Here is a 20,809-nt window from a genome sequence, read left to right on the forward strand (position 1 = left end):
GGAGTGGCCTTTTATTATTTCCATAGAGGTAAAAATTCTCGCTATCACATTATCATGCTTATCGTTATAGCAAGATACAGATATGCACAAATTGCAGTTAGGGTGTAGTACTTCATGACTAAAAATTCTATATGCTTCAAGCCATATAAATAGACTTTAGATACATATCAAGTTTTCATGTCATGCTAGACATATAAGATAGATAAAAGTGATTGCACACTCTGTTGACTTTATACTTTCAAGTATTTGAACTACATGTCCAAAACTACATGTCTTCCATATGAAACCAATTATTTTCGAATTGTGTCTCTTCCATTTGGTCAATATTTTTGTGTCTCTATTCGACAGACTTAAGATCCTCATCTACACTTAGCGCTAGATATCGTTGACGAACATTTTATATCGGTTCCAACATTTCTTCATAAAGACATAACATAGAAATCTCTTTATTCATATTTTCTGGTACCTGGACCTCTCTTGAGATTTTATGAAGTGTTATGTCATGTGATCTTCTAGATCGCTTGCTTCCTTATTATGATCATTTTGATCATTTACTCGTCCTTTTTATTAAAAAGTTTATTTGAAACCGATTTGTCTATACGTTTTAAGTGTACCATGGACTTTGTCCTTCTAGGACTTATTCTAATAAGAGCATTTGCAGTGAGAATATAGTTACTTTTTTTGGGTTAGCAAATGCGTCTGGCATGCTTTGCAATATATTGCAGATGAATTATCTTTTTTACGAACTTCAAGTTCATGTTATCTTATTCGAGGATCGAGATGTAGAAATGATAATTCATTCCACGTAACTTTTTCTCAAATGTTATTATCTCTCCCCCTCATGTTAGAAAAACTAATTTGCTTCCTCAACTTTGGGAACTCATCTTTGTGCGTTATGGTGTTAATCAAAATATAAACCGCACATCAATAATAATAAGATGGAATTATTTAGTTCCTGACCCTGAACAAGTTGTGAGGGGAGAATGTAATATACTTGCGTGTATAACGTATATCAAACTGTTATAGATAATTTTGTTCTCATAAGCAAGCTATTAAGTGGAGGCCGTCAATAAATCATTTTGCTAAACCAACTGTGATATAAATCAACTTATCAAAATGAACTTTCTTGAATAGAAAATCTGGAAATTTTGCTCTAAATTAAATTATTGAGCAAGAAACATGGCGTTCAAGTTGCGTATTGATAATAAACGCACATATAACCATCTCATAGATGCATCTTTATAAGGTTTACATGGCAGGTGAATGGTCTCATATTCACCTTTGATAAATTCCAGAATTCAAGGGATTTAATCTCAATTTTAGTTGGTATAATAATCGCGAGAACAAGCAACACATGAGAATTCATGAAAAATCTTCTTCAACACTTACCCATGTGAATTCTCATTTATTTTACACATCATACTTAAATCAAGATTGCTCAATAGGCCATACTTGATAAAATTGTCTATATCAGTAAACTTCAGGTTTATATTATGACATGTGCAATTATTAATTAAACTCCTAGTTTACTATGATATGGGTATTTTATATTAATAAACATCCAGTTCACTGTGTCATGTAATTTTACCATATTTTTATTTATGTAGTACAAATCAGGCAATAAAGCGGCTAATTTTTATATACTATTACCCTGTTACAGTTGTAGTAATATAAAGATATTAAATCTTCTCATTGTTTATAGTCTCAATATAACCAACCGCTTTCGCGAATACTCTAGAAACTCAATTAATTTCTTTGAAAACTTACTACAACACAATGTCTTATTGATAATCAAATTTATTCCTCAAAAATAGAATTGGCTCTTCAGAGCTCACAATTAATTCTCTACTACCATATATTCATCAACATCTATATTGTGAATATCTTTTAAAGAGAAAGTTATACCATTACGGTCATAGTCAAAATTATATGCAAGATTTGTTTCTTGCATTACTGTTGTCCTTTAATAATCGCATTGGCAAAATATTTTGGCATATAATAGGTACGTGACCAATGATCATTCATATCATAATAATGATATTATTTTCTTATTTCGTCTCCGATCTTCTTCTATAGGTGAATATAGTATATTCACTACCACTAGTACGTTCATATTCTTCCAAGAATAAATATGTATTCATTAAATCACAACGATTTCTCCAAGTATATGTACTCATTATTGAATACATATTCTTGGAAGAATAAGTACATGTATTCACAAATTTATGTCAAGGCTCTTGCGACACAAATTCGCGAAGAGAAATTAGACCACCCGTCACTTTTGTTTTTATACCTGTTCGAGTCCGCTTATACAAAGCTTAATTATAGCACCCAATTTTTTTTCGATTCGGTGGTTCGGTTTAGAAGATCCATCCATTTAGCAACACCTTAGGATGATATAACATTAAAAGTGAAGGGCAAGGTTCAAACGAGGAAAGACTTACGGTGGATACCTAGGCACCCAGAGATGAGGAAGGGCGTAGTAATCGATGAAATGCTTCGGGGAGTTAAAAATAAGCATAGATCCGGAGATTCCCGAATAGGGCAACCTTTCGAACTGCTGCTGAATCCATGGGCAGGCAAGAGACAACCTGGCGAACTAAAACATCTTAGTAGCCAGAATGATTCCCGTAGTAGCGGCGAGAAAAATGGGAGCAGCCTAAACCGTAAGACGGGGTTGTGGGAGAGCAATACAAGCGTCGTGCTACTAGGCGAAGCAGCCTGAATGTTGCACCCTAGATGGCGAAAGTCCAGTAGCCGAAAGCATCACTAACTAGGTGATGTCTTTTTTTCTTACTTTTTTTTTTTTGTTTTTATTCTTTCTTTTGTATAATTCCATTTTGATTTATATTTCGTGAGAGAAATTTTTTGTCATGCTTCATGAACTAATGGACTGTCTAATTTTTTTGTAATTGAAAATTCGACTGCAATTCTGCTCGATTCTCTGTAATCCACATCTTCCGCATGGGCCCGGACCCCCGAACCAGGACCGTTTATAATTTTCCGGGCTATAAAAAACGACCTAAGCATATTCAAATTTTAAACTTTATAAATTCAAGTTGAAAATTTTATCATAGCTCATTTAACTTACTGAACTGGAATTTAACAAATTTTTTGACAGGTCCAAGCTAAAGCTATTAAGCTCGGATTAACCCATAACTTCTGAACTTCATCCGCCCTCTCGCCCTACCATGGGCCACCTTGAGATATCCACATAGTCCTTGAAAGGCGGCATACGGAAAAGGTAAAGCTGTTTTGTGCATAATAAAATCAAAACTAGCAAGCAATGTCTCCTTTAAGTGGTGCAATAGAAGTACTACCATTACAAAGTCGACACACCAAAGTATAGAATTTAGAGAAATATACAGTATGCCAGCCAACTTGGTCTACACCAAACTTCTAGACTTCTCTTTTAGTGTGAAGACGACAATGCTTCAAAAACACCAAAAGTAAGGGCGGAAAGAGATGAGACATATTATTCATCATGCGGCTACCGCACCTGCAACATTTAGAGATGCACTGCTTTGAGATAAAGAGGTCTTTCCACCATAATCAAGTATTACATCAATAAAACACCTATAAAAACAGGAAGTAAAATGCTTTCTTCATTATTTCATACAACAATTTAGACATTTAAACTACCTTGACTGCCAAGGAGCCTCATGTGACACAAGATAATAAACAAATACACCATGTCATATTTTTTTTGATCTCCACAAGCACAGTTCCCTCTGGTTCTCAGCTTTTACTAGCGTCACCATTAATCCTTCTTGTCGACATCAACATCAGATTTGTCCACAGTTTCAGCAACAACACTCTCTGATGGAACATCATCTTCCAACGGCTTGGCACTCGCTGATGCACCATCCTCGGCTGGCTTAGCTTCACGATCAGTTGCTTCAACAGATTCGCCGTTAGCTGCCCCCTCAGTTACTGGCACTGCCTGCTTGATAGTCCCAACTTTGACATATTTGCTCATGAATTTGTATTCCCAATCTTGTAAGGCCTCAAGCTCAAAAGGACCAAGGCCAGAGATATCCCCGGTGAGATCTTTTTCCTCAAAGGACATCTTGGCAAGAGCTCTACTAGCATCCTTTCCAGCAAACAATGCATAAGGTCCCCCAGGTCCATAGAACATTCTGCACAAACACATACAAGTTTAAACACAAAGATGTTGTGGCAGCACCTACTGTCGAAAAACTACTGAAAAGATGACGAGCCCTCAGCAGCTCATAAAGCTTAGCATTGATCAAGATATGTTAGGTTTACATATGAGTATACAAATTTATTCAGACTCATGAATATTTGATTTATCAAGGATATAGTTCTAGATAAATTTAATGTATGCTGGGACTAACAGAAACACATCTAAAGCAATTTGAACTCATAATTCAATATATAATAGATCTTCATTTGACGGTTTGTTTGCTGATACAAGAAAAAAAGTACATATTAAACATTTCAGAATCCAAGAGTTTTAGAATCAACCGAAGCAATTCAGCACTCCAATGAGATTATAGTGGACGTAATAAACTAGAGAAACAACAAACTAAATATGTCTACTATCTCTCCAAAACCTCAACAAATAAAAATGAAGACATTGGTTGAGAAGACCAGTTGATTACAATGCAAAAGGTGATCTATTATTGCAAAAATGGAGAAACTCGACTCACTCGTCTAAGAATCAAGCATACGTCACCTTTGCTATCTTAAAGAATTGGACCCAAGACATCTAAAAGCCCTTTAGACCTCGATCAGTTGCCCTTCGACTAGCCCTCGCCACCTTACCAGCAGAGTTACACACTTAAAAGACGTTCAAGAAAATTGGGAAAAGAAAACATTTTATCCAAAGCTTTCCCCATCAAGTCGGGCACCAAAAGTAAGAAGAAAGAAAAATGCATACCAATTGTAAGATCTATACATCAATCCGAATTTCCACAAATTTCCATTCCTAATCCAGAATAATAGGCAATTTCCATTCCTACTCCAGACTATTAGGCAACGGCGTGTAATACCAGGTTTCAAAACCTGAGAACTTCAGCATAATTCACTTTTTTTCCAGCAAAAAAGTAATTCACAGTACTTGCAATACACAATGAGTAAAAAGTCCAACTTCTCCAAAGCCATCAAGACTTGTTATGCTTTACTCTATGTGCATATAAAGTTTCCAACTTTTCCACAAGACATCATCTAACAAAAGCACCTATATTAACAATCAAGAAAGGAAAATCCCACACCCAAAAGCAATCCCAAAAATCAAATTCAAAATCCAAAAGCAGAAACAGAAGATTATGCAAAAATAACACATACCCAGAAGTCAAAATAGCTTAAAACACTAGCAGACAAAGAAAAATACCTGCTTTGAGAAACATCATAGATCTGAGCCTTAATAGCCATTAAAAGAGGCTTCTTGGGATCAGACCCATCATACTCTTTCAACTCTTCTTCAGTAATTTCTCCAAGTTGAACAGGAGGGGGCAAAGGCTGCATCTGTTCCTCAAAATCTCTTGACCTTTGGTGGTGACCATGGTCAGATGAACCGAACAAACCCGAGACAACATAGTAGAAAGCAAGAGCCAAAGCAACAACTGTGAAGAAAGTAGCAGGAGATAGACCTGTGTATGCTGTGATTGAATCTTTGATGGTGTCCCATAGTTGTAGGACCATGGTTCTTAGACTGAAAAGAGAGATTTGCGGAGTGGAGAAATATCTGTGAAATTGGGGCGAGATTAACAAAGAGGTGCGTTGAATGATGAAGGGGCTGGCAGGGTTTGTTTATCTAGTGGCAAGTGTCTCATACAGACTGTAGTAACAGTATCTTAGTCCCCCCCTTTTTTTAGTAATATTTTTCTCAAAGACCAATTTACACCTTTATTTTGGACTATTTAATATTTAAGATTCACTCCTTCTCAAAAAATATTAGTATAGAATATTACTAGTATATTTTGTTTGGGTTTAATGGAAGAAGCACCTTTTGGATTGCATATGATCATTTCACCATTTTATTGTTTATAAATTTAGAGGATTGGCCTTATTTTTTATACATGAAAAACATAAAAACTTCTCCTTGTTATAAAATAAAAGTAATGCAGTAAAATGTAAACAAGAAGAGATAGAGAGAATGGAGAAGTGTTTTTTTCTTTCACTTTGGTATAATTTTTCATTGCAATTACATGGCCTTTTATAGGCATAAAAAGTAAAGATGATGGACATAAAATAGGAAATTTAATCTTTATTCACAACATGGGCATCCAATGTAGCATCCAATGTAGTATCCAAAGTAGTATCCAATGTACAAACTATTCATAACACTCCCCCTTGGATGTCCATGTAAGATAATGTGCCTCATTAAAAACTTACAAAAAAAATATTGGGATGTACATAGTTATTTATAATATGCATTGCTTGCTGCCTCATTAAAAACCTTACCAGGAAAACCCAGTGGGACAAAACCTTGGTTAAGGAAAAGAGTGCAGCGTGTAGTTACTCCCCCTGATGAAAAATCACTTAATGTCTCGAAGACGACGCATTCCAATCTTATATATCAGCTTTTCAAATATTGAGGTTGGTAATGCCTTAGTGAACAGATCAGCCAAATTATCACTTGAACGAACTTGTTGTACATCTATTTCACCATTCTTCTGAAGATCATGAGTGAAAAAGAATTTCGGTGAAATGTGTTTTGTTCTATCTCCTTTGATATATCCTCCTTTCAATTGAGCTATGCATGCAGCATTGTCTTCATACAATATTGTTGGAATATTCTCTTTCGAAGAAAGACCACATGTTTGCTGAATGTGTTGAGTTATAGATCTTAACCAAACGCATTCTCGACTTGCTTCGTGAATGGCTATTATCTCTGCATGATTTGAAGAAGTAGCAACCATAGTTTGTTTTGTCGAACGCCATGATATGGCTGTACCTCCACTTGTAAATAAATAGCCTGTCTGAGATCGACCTTTGTGTGGATCAGACAAATATCCTGCATCTGCATAACCAATCAATGATGGCTTGGATTCATTTGAATAAAATAAACCCATATCAATGGTCCCTTGGAGGTATCTGAATATATGTTTAATACTATTTCAGTGTCTTTGTGTTGACGAAGTACTAAATCTTGCCAATAAGCTTACTGAAAAAGCTATATCTGGTCGGGAATTATTGGCAAGATACATTAATGCCCCAATTGCACTAAGATATGGTACTTCGGCACCAAGAAGCTCTTCATCATTTTCATGAGGTCGGAATGGATCTTTCTTTATATCAAGTGATCTCACAACCATCGGGGTACTCAATGGATGTGCTTTATCCATATAGAATCGCTTTAAAATCTTTTCGGTGTATGTCGATTGATGGACAAATATTCCATCTTTCATATACTCAATTTGTAGACCAAGACAAAATTTTGTCTTTCCAAGATCTTTCATTTCAAATTCTTTCTTCAAACAGTCTACTATTTTTGGAAGCTCCCTAGGAGTTCCAATGATATTTAAATCATCAACATACACCGCGATTATAACAAATTCAGATCCAGGCCTTTTTATAAAGACACAGGGACAAATTGGATCATTCTTGTACCCTTCTTTCAACAGGTATTCACTCAGGCGATTGTACCACATACGACCTGATTGTTTCAATCCGTATAAAGATTTCTGAAGCTTTATTGAACAAGTTTCTCGAAAACTTTTATATGCTTCTGGCACTTTAAATCCCTCAGGTACTTTCATAAAAATTTCGTTGTCTAATGATCCATACAAATAGGCTGTAACAACATCCATTAGATGCATATCAAGTTTTTCTTGCACTGCCATATTTATGAGATACCTGAAGGTGATAGCATCCACTACAGGAGAATATGTCTCCATATAATCAATTCCAGGCCTTTGGGAAAACCCTTGTGCCACAAGTCGTGCTTTATATCTAACGACTTCATTTTTATCATTTCGTTTTCGCACAAAAACCCATTTATACCCTACTGGCTTTATGCCTTCAGGTGTTCGAACTATGGGTCCGAAGACTTCACGTTTTCCAAGTGAAGTTAACTCTGCCTGGATAGCGTCTTTCCATTTTGGCCAATCATTTCTCTGTCTACATTCATTGACAGATTTTGGTTCAAGATCCTCATCTTGTTGCATTATTTCAACAACAACATTATAAGCAAAAATGTTATCGATAACAATATTATTTCGGTTCCATCTTTTCCCGGTTGAGACGTAACTTATTGATATCTCTTCATTTTCATTATTTTTAGGTACCTGGACCTCCCCTAAGGTCTTATCATTTGTTACGTCTTGGGGCTCTTCTTGAGCCACTACCTCTGTGTTATGTTCACTTTGATCACTTGCTCCTTTTCTTCTTCGAGGATTTTTATCTTTAGAACCGATTGGTCTACCACGTTTCAAGCATGACTTAGACTCATTTGCTTTAATTAATCATTCTATCGGGATATCAACTCGAATTGGAGCATTAGCAGCTGGAATATGTGACTTAGTCACCCTTGGTAGGTTAGTGAATGCATCTGGCAATTGATTTGCAATATTTTGTAAATGAATAATCTTTTGAACCTCTTGTTCACATTGATTTGTTCGAGGATCTAAATGAGACAGTGATAATGCATTCCAATCTATCTTCTTTTTCAGCTGCTTATTTTCTCCCCCTAATGTTGGATATACTGATTCATCAAAATGGCAATCAGAAAATCTTGCCGTAAATAAATCTCCAGTCATCGGCTCTAGATATTTTATAATAGAAGGAGATTCATATCCAACATATATCCCCAACCTTCTTTGAGGACCCATCTTTGTGCGTTGTGGTGGAGCAATTGGAACATATATCGCACAACCAAAGATCCTAAGATGGGAAATATTTGGCTCCTGACCAAAAGCCAATTGCAATGGGGAGACTTTATGATAACTTGTGGGCCTTATCCGCACAAGTGTTGCTGCGTGCAATAGCATGACCCCAAACTGAAATGGGAAGTTTTGTTCTCATAAGCATTGGTCTAGCAATTAATTGGAGACGTTTGATCAATGATTCTGCTAGACCATTTTGTGTATGAACATGAGCAACCGGATGCTCAATTGTTATCCCAGTTGAAATACAATAATCATTAAAGGCTTGGGATGTAAACTCACCGGCATTATCAAGACGAATTGTCTTAATTGCATAATCTGGAAATTGTGCTCTTAGCTTTATTATTTGAGCCAACAATCTCGCAAATGTCATATTACGAGTTGATAGTAAGCACACATGTGACCATCTTGTAGATGCATCTATCAAAACCATATAATATTTGAATGGTCCACATGGAGGGTGAATGAGCCCACATATATCACCCTGTATACGTTCTAGAAATGCAGGGGATTCCATCCTAACTTTAATAGTTGATGGTCTAATAATTAATTTTCCTTGAGAACACGCAGCACAAGAGAATTCCTTAAATTGAAGAATCTTCTGATTCTTCATTGCATGTCCATGTGAATTCTCAATTATTTTACGCATCATATTAGAACCAGGATGGCCCAACCGGTCATGCCAAATAATAAAATTATCTTGATTAGTAAACTTCTCGTTTACTATGGCATGTGTTTCAATCCTGCTAATACTTGTGTAGTATAAGCCGGAGGAAAGAGCAGGTAACATTTCAAGCACATATTTCTTACCGGACATTATTGTAGTAATATAAAGATATTCAATCTTTTCATCATTTGTAGTCTCAATATGATAGCCATTTTGGCGAATATCTTTGAAACTTAATAAGTTTCTTTGAGATTTACTACAATATAGTGCTTCATCAATAGCCAAATTTGTTCCTCCTGGTAGTAATAAATTGGCTCTTCCAGAACCTTCAATTAATCTTGTACTACCGGATATTGTATTAACATTCGCTTCTTTCATTACCAAATAAGAGAAATATCTCTTATCTTTTAAAATAGTGTGTGTTGTAGCACTATCCAGAAGACATATATCATCTTTATTAATCTTGAGTCCAACTGAAGACTGGGGAATTTTCATATTCTTCATAAAAAAAAATAATACATCATAAGAAATATGAAAGACAAGCAGGAAAAAAACATTAAGAAATACATTAGAAATGTAGAAACTAGCAACACATGATGCATTAGGAAAATACACTCAAGAAAAATAAACTAGTTGCAAACATAAACATAACAACTTTTATAGCTTCATTCCCCAGTAAGATGATTAGTTCTTCAGTCAATATCCTCAAAGAAGTCCCCAACTTCTAAATGAGTAATATTTGTTAGGCCTTCAAAATCATCATCTTTATATGCAAGATGTGCCTTAGAATCATATTTATTTGAGGGACCTGCTTCATCATCATTATTTTGAAAGGTCAAGTGTGCCTCCACATTATTTTCTTTTTTCTTGAGGGAGGCTTGATAAAGTTTGACAAAATGTTCTGGCGTACGACAAATGCGTGCCCAATGACCTCTCATACCACATCGGTGACACATACTAGCTTTACCTTTTGAATGATTAATTTGAGAACCCTTATTGTTCTCCAATTTATTTCCACCATAATGACGATAATTGTTTCGCCCCCTGCCACGTCCACGTTTATGACTATGTCCACGACCACGGTAATTATTTTGTTTTCTTTCAAACTTATCATATGTTGCTACAACATTCACTTCCGGAAATGGAGCTGATCCAGTGGGACAGGCTTCATGATTTTTCATTAATAGAGTATTATTCTGCTCAGCCACAAGTAGGCATGTGATTAACTCAGAATATTTCTTAAAACCTTTTTCACGGTATTGTTGTTGTAGCACCACATTTGAAGCGTGAAAAGTAGAAAATATTTTTTCCAATAAGTCCTCATCTGTGATAGTGTCTCCACATAATTTTAATAGAGAACTTACTTTAAAGATAGCAGAATTATACTCACTTACGGTTTTAAAGTCTTGCAACCTTAAATGTATCCACTCATACCGAGCTTTCGGTAATACCGTAAGTTTTAGGTGGTCATATCGATCCTTCAAATTAATCCATAATTCAAGTGGATCTTTTACGGTTAAATATTCAGTTTTTAACCCTTCATGTAGATGATGACGAAGGAAAATCATGGCCTTCGCTTTATCCTGATTTGATGCTTCATTTCCTTGTATAATAGTATTTCCAAGACCTTTAGCGTCAAGGTGAATTTCAGCATCAAGAACCCATGATAAATAGTTCCTCCCGGTGATGTCAAGTGCCACAAATTCAAGTTTTGATAAATTTGACATAGTGAAAACTATCATAAAAGATGAATAAGTTAGAGAAATAATTATAATAATAAATAATTAATGAAAACAAAACAATTAAGGTAAAATAAATAAAAATAGAGTTATATCATGTTAACAATCTACTATTTCATTTTATTCTTGCCATAAAGTAGAAATTACATACTTGTTTCATTTCACTTTATATTATTGATATATATGTGTTAATAGAATTGAACGTGACTAACATTATTTATATGTTCCAATAAATATAAAGTAATTAAACTATAAAATTATTGCTTGTCAATTTATTTCTCACAGTTCTTCAAAATGCCTTAAAGATATGTTTTGATCTAGGGAGTCCATGAATATTATAAGTATGACATTAGTGCATAGCTAGTTTGATGACTTTGAGGTCCTCTAAGAGTTGAGCACGGAAGGAAATAGTTATTTTATCACTGCAATGTACTTAAACTATTTAAGATGCCCAAGCGCACAAGTAATCTGCAAACAATGAGCATATGATATGTACTGTCATAAATAAAATAATTATAATGATACATACCTTAATAAAATATGACTCAACTTAGCGGGAGTTAAGAATAAAATTAGAGCTTCGTGCTGATAACGTGTTATAAAATAAAAGCAATGCAGTAAAATGTAAACAAGAAGAGATAGAGAGAATGAAGAAGTGTTTTCTTCTTTCACTTTGGTGTAATTTTTCATTGCAATTACATGGCCTTTTATAGGCATAAAAAGTAAAGATGATGGACATAAAATATGAAATTTAATCTTTACGTTATTCACAACATGGGCATCCAATGTAGCATCCAATGTAGTATCCAATGTAGTATCCAAAGTAGTATCCAATGTACAAACTATTCATAACACTCCTCTCTTTTCTACATTGCTGTATTATTTTCCAAATAAATAGAAGCGTCAAGTGAGATTTGCTCAGTTTGTTGAGTCCGCTAAAGTTTTGTAATTTGTAGTACCGCTGTCACAGAATAATTATTATGTTCTATCCTAAAAGGAATTAATCCATAACATTGGGAAACATTGAGGGGGTTAAATTCTTAAGGACAAACAATCAATTTATGGGCTCGAGATTGTTTAGTGAACTAACAATTTTCCTTCTCTGATTTTCTAATTTTGAATACAGTTTACTAACAAGCTTAAGAAATTTAATATATCTATGTGTTCATCTTACTTTCTGGTTTGGGAAACTAAAATCCTAGCAATTTTCTACTCCCATTTTGAAGATTAAAATATTCGAATTTTCTACTCCATCTTGAGATTAAAGTTTTTGTGACTTTCTACTCAATCCGAGATTAAAATCCTTGTGATTTTCTACTCGGCAGCTTGTATTCAGTTTGAAGATATAAAAACTTCACCAACTCACTCATTTTAGTTGTGTCAATTTCTTTTACAGAAAAATGACAACAAACACAGACAACAAAATAATTCTGTTGGGAATACCACTGCTGAAATGGCTACTGTATCATCAAGTCCCACAATACCTGTACCGGCGATGACACCAGCAGAAAAGCTCAAAAAAATTTCCGGCGTGGACTTCAAGCACTAGCAATAGAAGATGTTCTTCTACCTGATCACACTCAGTTTGCAGCGCTTTATCATCGAGGACGTTCCAGTCTTGGGAGAAGAAACTCTGGATAATGAGCGTTTTGTGGTCACGGAGGCATGGAATCATTCTGACTTCTTATGCAAAAAGTATATCTTGAGTTATCTGGACGATGGCTTGTAAAATGTGTATAGTGTCATGGAAACTTCGAAAAAGTTGTGGAACACTCTTGAAAAAAAGTACAAGACGGAAGATGCTAGATTTAAAAGGTTTATCGCCACAATGTTATTGGACTTTAAAATGGTTGACAGTAAATCTGTCATAACTCAAGTTCAAGAACTACAAGTCATCGTTCATGATCCCTTTCCAAAGGTATACATTGAATCAATATTTTCGTTAAAGATATTGATTGTGACTCTAAATAATATCCTTCATGTTCCTGAAATGCGGAAGAATTTAGTGTCGGCATCACTTATAGTCATGAACAACTTTAATTGTGTTTTTGCTTTCGTCAAGGTTGTAGTTAGTAAGAATGAAATGTATGTAGGAAAAAGTTACCTTACTGCAGGCCTTTTCAAACTCAATGTAATTGCCACTGATATGAATAAAATTTTAGCTTCTTCTTACTTGATTGAGTCAAATAATTTATGGTATGAATATTTAGGTCATGTCAACTTCAAAACTTTGCGAAAAAATTATTAATTTGGAAGTATTGCGTAAGTTTGAGTGAAATAACTCGAAATTTCGAATTTGTGTGAAATCAAAGTATGTTAAACATCCTTATAAGTCAGTTGAACGGAATTCAAATCCTTTAGGCTTAATTCACACAAATATGTGACATGAAGTTAATACTATCTCACGGTGGGAAAAAGTATTTCATAACTTTTATTGACGACAATACTAGATATTGCTATATTTACTTACTTAATAGTACAGATGAGGCAATTGATACATTCAAACAATATAAAAATGAAGTTGACACACAACTAAACAAAAAGATCAAAATAATAAAAAGCGATAGGAGTGGAAAATATGAATCTCCTTTTGAAGAAATATGTTTGGAATATGGAATTATTTAACAAAACACTGCGCCTTTCTCACCGCAATCTAATAAAATTACGGAAATGAATAGAACGTTAACGGAGATGATGAATGCCTTGTTAATAAGTTCTTGTTTACCTTAGAACTTGTGGGGGAAGCTATTCTTACAGTTAGCCGAATACTCAATCGAGTAGACGCAATCCATTTCATACGAAAAATGGAAATGAAGGAAAGACAACTTAAAATATTTTAAAGTGTGGGGGTGTTTAGCTAAAGTGCAAGTCCCTAAACCCAAAAGGGTAAAGATTGGACCAGAAACTGTTGATTGTATTTTTATAGGATATGCAACAAATAGTAAGGGATATCGTTTTCTGGTTCATAAATCAGAAAATCCCGACATTCATATTAGTATAATAATCGAATCAGATGATGCTGAATTCTTTGAGAATATTTATCCGTATAAAAAGGAATATGAGTCGTCTAGTAAAAAATCTAAGCGACCCCGGGAAGAAGCAAAGGAAAGTTGTAACGACCCGGTCGGTCGTTTTATGAGTTACCGCCCCGTTTCCACCATTTGTGCTTCTTATTGCCTTGTTCAGCTGTATTTTGTGTTACCGGGTTGGTTGGCTTGGGTTCAGAGAGATTTTGGTAAGGTTTGAGATACTTAGTCTCTTTTGAGGAAGCTTAAGTTGGAAAAGTCAATCGGATATTGACTTATGTATAAAAGGTATTGGGTGTGAGTTCTAAAGGTTCAAATAGCTTTGAGAGATGATTTGGGACTTAGGAGCGTGATTGGAATGTGTTTTGGAGGTCCAGAGTAGATTTAGGCTTGAATTGGCGAAATTGGAATTTTGGTATTTTCCGGTTGATAGGTGGGATTTTTATATAGGGGTCGGAATAGAATTCCGGGAGTTGAAGTATGTCCGTTGTGTCATTTGGGATGTGCACGCAAAATTTTAGGTCATTCAGACGTGGTTTGATAGACTTTTTGATCGAAAATGGAATTTAGAATATTTTGGAATTCTTAGGCTTGAATCCGATGCGAATTTGGTGTTTTGATATTGTTTTGAGCATTCCGAAGATTAGAACAAGTTTGAATGATGTTATGGGATATGTTGGCATGTTTGGTTGAGGTACCGAGGGCCTCGGGTGAGTTTCGGGTGGTTAAACGGACCATTTCATGTTGAAAAAGATTGCAGAAAAATCTGTTGTAGTATTGCACACAGCAGTGCTTCGCGTTCGCGAAGGGCTAGAATGTGAGGCTGAGGTTTGGCCTTCGCGTTCGCGAAGGGTTGGGGTCGTCAATCTATGTGTTCACGAGAGGGGAGCCGCGTTCGCGAAGAAGGAAAATGTGGTCCACGTTAGGTTGTGCCTCGCGAACGCGAGGCTTTGACCGCGTTCGCGAAGAAGGATTGAAATGTCTGAGAAGAATGTTTAAAAGACCCATTTTCGCGATTTTGGGTCTAAGTTCCTCCATTTTGGTGATTTTGAAGCTTTTTGAAGGGGATTGAAGAGGGAATCAAGGGGGAAGACTTGAAGGTAAGATTTATGGACTTAATACTCAATCCTAATGTGATTTCTACCTAATTAATCATGGAATTGTTGAATTTAAATCTAAATATTGAAGAACTAGGGCTTGTAATTGGAGACCTAAAATTAGGGATTTGAGGGATCATTTGTGGTTGGATTTTGGTGATTTTGATATGAATGAACTCGGGGAGTGATAAGGAGTTTATTGATGTAATTTTTATCGGAATCCAAGACGTGGGCCCGGGGGTCGGATTTGGCTAATTTCGGGATTTGTGTTGTAATTTGATTTCTTTTGAGTGGGCTTTATTCCCTTAGCATATTTTGATGGTTTTGCACTGATTTTGGTTAGATTTGGAGCATCCGGAGGCCGATTCGAGAGGCAAAGACATCGCGGGCTAGAGTTTGGACAGGATAGAGGTGAGTAATGATTGTAAATATTGTCCTGAGAGTATGAAACCCCGGATTTCACATCGTTGTGCTATATTGAGGTGACGCATACGCTAGATGACGAGCACGGGGTTGTGCACTGTTGGGGATTGTGACTTAGTCCATCCTGAATGACTGTTTTACCGCGTATTTGATTGAAAACTGTTTGCTATCATCATGTTTTGGGCTGAATGCCATATTTGGGCCTCGTGCCAACTGTTTTGGACCCTTAGAGGATTTTTACTGCTATTTCCTCACTGTTTGATTTTATATCTGTACTCAGTCATGCTATATTCTACTGTTTTCATAACTCAATCATGTTTACTCTGTTTTAACACTTTAAATGATATTTTGGGCTGAGCATCATGTTTTACTATGCCCGAGTGGCTTTTAGAGATTTCTGACTGAGTAGGGTCGAATACCTATGTTGTGAGGATTATTATGGATCGGGATGCACGCTACAACAGTGTTGTACTGATTATGATTATAAGGCCGAGGGCTTGAGTTGTACGCCACAACGTGGCTTGATATGAGGCCGAGAGCCTATTGATTATGCCACGAGATGGGTTGATATTGTGCTTGGGCCGTAAGGGGCCCCTCCTGGAGTCTGTATACCCCTAGTGAGTGCAGGTACCTAGTGTGATATGTGATATAGCTCTAGGAGATGGTGTTGTTCCATGTTATTGCACAAGGGGCTGATTTTGTTGACCTTGTGCCCAAGGGGCGGATTTTATGTGTTTATCTTTTCTAGCTTCCTTTCATTTACTTATTTAACTGTTCAAAAGGTGTTTTAAAGAAGCTTATACTGAACTAAGGTGTTTTTATAAGATTTCACTATTTTATTGCATTTTTATTGGTTTACGTTGCCTCTTATTAGGATGTTGTTGTGTTTTACGTGATTTCTTATCGCTCAGTCTTCATTTATTGTTATTACTCACTGAGTTGGAGTACTCACTTTACTCCCTAAACCCTGTGTGCAGATTTAGGAGCTTCAGGTCCCGCCAGTGAGGGTTGATTGCTCCCAGTAGGCCATTCGGAGTCCACTAGGTAGCTGCTCGGCGTTCGCAGCCCGGTGTTTCTCCCTCCTATTTACTTTCTATTTCTAGTTCTGTAATAGACTGTATAAACTCTTTCAGACTTATAGACTTATGTTAGATGCTCATGAGTGGTAGCACCCCGATGTCGGGCTGTGTTTGTTCCGCAAATTGTACTGTTTCGCTGTTTCTTTTGATATTTAATCATGTTGATGACTTAAATTATGTTATTTTAATTGTTTAAAATGAACTGGGTATTGTGTCGGCTGGCCTTATCTTCACGAGAGGCACCATCACGACCGGGTCCGGGTTTAGGGTAGTGACAAGTTGGTATTAGAGCCTAGGTTACATAGGTCTCACGAGTCATGAGCAGGTTTAGTAGAGTCTCGCAGATCGATACAAAGACATCTATATTTATCCTCTAGAGGCTGCAGAACCTTTAGGAAAAACTTCATATTCTTGAAATTCTTGTCGTGCGAATCTGTTGATCCGAGTACTAAACTTCTATTATTCTATTCTCTCACAGATGGTGAGGACACTCGCTACCGGTCAGGGTGGATGACCACCAGTACCACTGGCTGTGGCCACTAGAGGCCGAGGATGTGGTCGTGGTCGCGGTAGAGGCAGGGGTGTGGCCCGCACAGTAGCTAGGGCAACACTTGCAGATCCATTAGTTGCCCTAGTTTAGGATCAGGTCCCAGTTTTGGACGCTCCAGCAGCACCAGCTCAGGCACCAGCTGTGCCCATTGTGATTCTGGGTCTTCAGGAGGCCTTGGCTCAGATCTATCAGTATGCACTGGCCTAGCTCAGGCAGTCTCAATTACTACAGTCGCAACTACTTCTCAGGCCGGGAGAGGCACTCAGACTCCGCAGCTTACACACCTGAGTAGGTCGTGCATGGACTTTAGACGCAGGGGGCATATCCAGCCCAGCCGGTTGCAGTTGCTCAGGACTATGTAGCTCCTGCCATGCTAGAGGACGAGCAACACAGGTTGGAGAGGTTTGGTAGACTTCAGCCTCCGACTTTCAGCGGTGCAGAGGGCGAGGATGCCCAGGGTTTCTTGGACAAGTGTCCGAGGGTTCTTCGCACAACGGGTATTTTGGAGACCAGCGAGGTCGCTTTCACTACTTTTCAGTTTTCTGGAGCTGCCTTCACTTGCTGGGAGACGTATGAGAGGCGTAGGCCTATTGGTACAACACCCCTTACATGGCAGCAGTTCTCCGTTCTCTTTTTGGAGAAGTATGTGCCACAGTCTAACAGTTTCAGGGGAAAACAATTCAAGTCCAGCAGTCAGGCGCCCACCTAGAAAATAAGGGAAAATGGTTTAAGTTTTAAGGGAAAACAGTTTGAAGTAACAAGAAAGGATAGTTCAAGTTTCAAGGGAAAAAAATTCAAGTTCCAGAGGAAAGGGATACAATTCAAATATTGGTAATCAAGCACCGGAAAAAGGGAAAGCAGTAATGTTCAAAGGAGGACAATTCAGGTTCAGCAATCAGGCACCCACCTGGAGAAACAAGGGAAGATAGTTCAGAAGACAACACGAGTTCAAGAAAAGGACAATTCAGGTTCATCAATCAGGCACCTACCTAGAGAAACAAGGGAAGACAGTTCAAGGAAAAGCAGCCTCAAGAGAAAGCAGTTCAGGTTCAGCAATCAAGCGCCCACCTGGAGAACAAAGGGAAGGCGGCACAAGTTCAAAGGAAAGCAGCTCAAGTTTCGAGGGAAAATAGTTCCAAATAGCAAAAGAAGATGGTTCGAGTGTCTGCAATCAGGCGCCGACCTGGCAAACAAAGGAAAACAATTCAAGTTCAGAGGAAAGGAATACAATTCAAATGTTGGTAATCAGGCACCCACCTGGAGAACAAAGGGAAAGCAGCAATGTTCAAAGAAAGACGATTCAAGTTCAGCAATCAAGAGCCCGCCTGGAGAACAAGAAAGAGCAAGTCAAGTTTCAAAGAAGAGCAGTGTAGGTGTTGGAAATCAGGAGCCCGCCTGGAGAACAAGGAAAACAAGTCAAGTTTCGAGGGAAAAGCAGTAAAGTGTTGGAAATCAGGCACCCACCCGGAGAACAAGGAGAAGCAATTCAAGTCTCAAGGAAAAATAGTGCAAGTTTTGGCAATCAGGCGCCCACCTGGAGAGCAATGGAATGCAGTTAAAGTTTTGGCAATCAGGCGCCCACCTGGAGAGCAAGGGAATACAGTAAAAGTTTTGGCAATCAGGCGCCCACCTGGAGAGCAAGGGAATACAGTTAAAGTTTTGGCAATCAGGCGCCCGCCTGGAGAGCAAGGGAATGTAGTTCAAGTTTTGGCAATCAGGCGCCCACTTGGATAGCAAGGGAATACAGTTAAAGTTTTGGCAATCAGGCGCCCACCCGAAGAGCAAGGGAATACAGTTCAAGTTTTGGCAATCAGGTACCCACCTGGAGAGTAAGGAAATTCATTTCAGAATGCAATTCAAGTCAGCAACAAAAGAAGCTAGCGGCAAGAATGCGAGTCAACAATCTGAGATGATCAACAGAAGTTAATCACAATCCAGAATAAAAAAAAGAAAGGCAAGAAGTGAATCCGAATGCAAAAATTGATGAAAGATGTGAGCTGCTCAAGACATGACTGAAGTCACAAGCATGGTGTGTCCGGTTTTGATCCGAAAAGCTGGAAAAGAATGAACTAGCACCTGCAACTAGCAAGCGTCAAGGTTCAAATCCAAAGTCTGCATGAAGAACCATTCAAGACTCAAGATCAAGTTTCAGAAGACTTATAGATAGGAATCTTGTAACTTATAGTTGACAGGCTTATTTAGTCTTTTTCATTTTTTTGATTTTGATGTAATAACAGGACCGCGGACCGGAACTTCGACGGAACAGCACCTCGGTATACTCCATCACTGTTCCTACTTCTAAACTACACTGACCTGATTCCTTTATAGCCAAGGATATGTAGGCAATCTCGGAAGCAAGGTTCGGTAAAATCTTTCAAAAAATGATTCCCACGGAGTATCCAAACGGGCAAAAATCGCTTGTATCTGCTCACTTTATCTTTGCCCGAAAACCTTCGTGTTTCCGAGCAAAGAGGGGCAGCTGTGAGCACGTGATTTTTGCCCTATGTGAAATACCCCTACAAATTAAAGAAATAGATTTTTCTCCAATTGTTTGCAATTTTATAGGATTTTTGTAGGATTTTTGTTAATTGTTTGCATTTTTTTGCATGTTTACTTTTATTAAAATCATGAAAAAAAATATACCAAAAATATCATGCATTGCATTTAGATTTTGTGTTCACATTTTAGAATTAATTAATTAATTAGTTGCTTTATTAAAAATAAAAATCACAAAAATGGCTCATTTTTACATTCTTAGCTTTAAATTTTGGATTATTAAGTTTCTCTTTTAATTTAGGATCAACTAATTTTTATAAATATTATGGTTAGGTAATTAGCTTAATTTCGCAATTTGAATTAATTTTGGAATGTAATTTAGATTTTTTAAAAATTGATTAAAGAAAAGAAAACAAAAAAAGAATGGGAATTGGAAAAGCTTGGTCTTAAATTCGAAATGGGCCATGTAATGAGTGAGCACAAATCTTTCAATACCCCTTCTTCACTTAAACTAGCCCATCTCCTTACTCGGCCCAAGAAAAAACCAGACTTGACCCAAATAACCCTTTGACCCACCCCATTTCCCCACCTAAAATTCTAACCTAGACCCTATGAATAGAGGTCAGCGGTTTCTAAAAAAGAAAAAGACCGAAGGGACAAAAAGACCTAATGAAAAATTGGAAAAAGGCAGCCTAAATCTAAGACCCTGACAGATCCACCGCACAAAACAAAACACCCCCTGTCATTCATCTTTCTCGAGCAGCCATGAACAAGGAACTTAACAAAGAAGACCTAAAAAACCAGCAGCCATAGCCGTTTTTCACAAAAAGAAAGAGCTAAGACTCTTCATCTTCTTCATATAAGCTTGGACAAAAACCCT

General features: G+C 37.1%; 1 protein-coding gene across 1 annotated transcript; it reads right to left on the reverse strand.

Annotated features, from left to right (window-relative positions):
• Positions 1-3,450: 3,450 nt before the first annotated feature.
• LOC104212836 (membrane steroid-binding protein 2-like) lies at positions 3,451-5,828 on the reverse strand. Its single transcript, XM_009762195.2, has 2 exons — positions 5,357-5,828; positions 3,451-4,139 (listed from the first exon to the last, which is right to left on the reverse strand). The coding sequence occupies exons 1-2, from the start codon at positions 5,665-5,667 to the stop codon at positions 3,761-3,763; spliced, it is 690 nt and encodes a 229-aa protein (XP_009760497.1). The 5' UTR covers positions 5,668-5,828; the 3' UTR covers positions 3,451-3,760.
• Between the last annotated feature and the right edge of the window lie 14,981 nt (positions 5,829-20,809).

Source organism: Nicotiana sylvestris, chromosome 5 (assembly GCF_000393655.2).
Source record: "Nicotiana sylvestris chromosome 5, ASM39365v2, whole genome shotgun sequence".
NCBI classification, from domain to species: Eukaryota; Viridiplantae; Streptophyta; class Magnoliopsida; order Solanales; family Solanaceae; genus Nicotiana; species Nicotiana sylvestris.

Excerpts from the sequence above, each read along its gene's own strand:
- LOC104212836 (XM_009762195.2), bottom strand. The coding sequence starts at position 5,667 with ATGGTCCTACAACTATGGGACACCATCAAAGATTCAATCACAGCATAC. Across the intron at positions 4,140-5,356 it reads TATGATGTTTCTCAAAGCAG|AATGTTCTATGGACCTGGGG; the intron begins GTATTTTTCTTT and ends GTGTTTGTGCAG.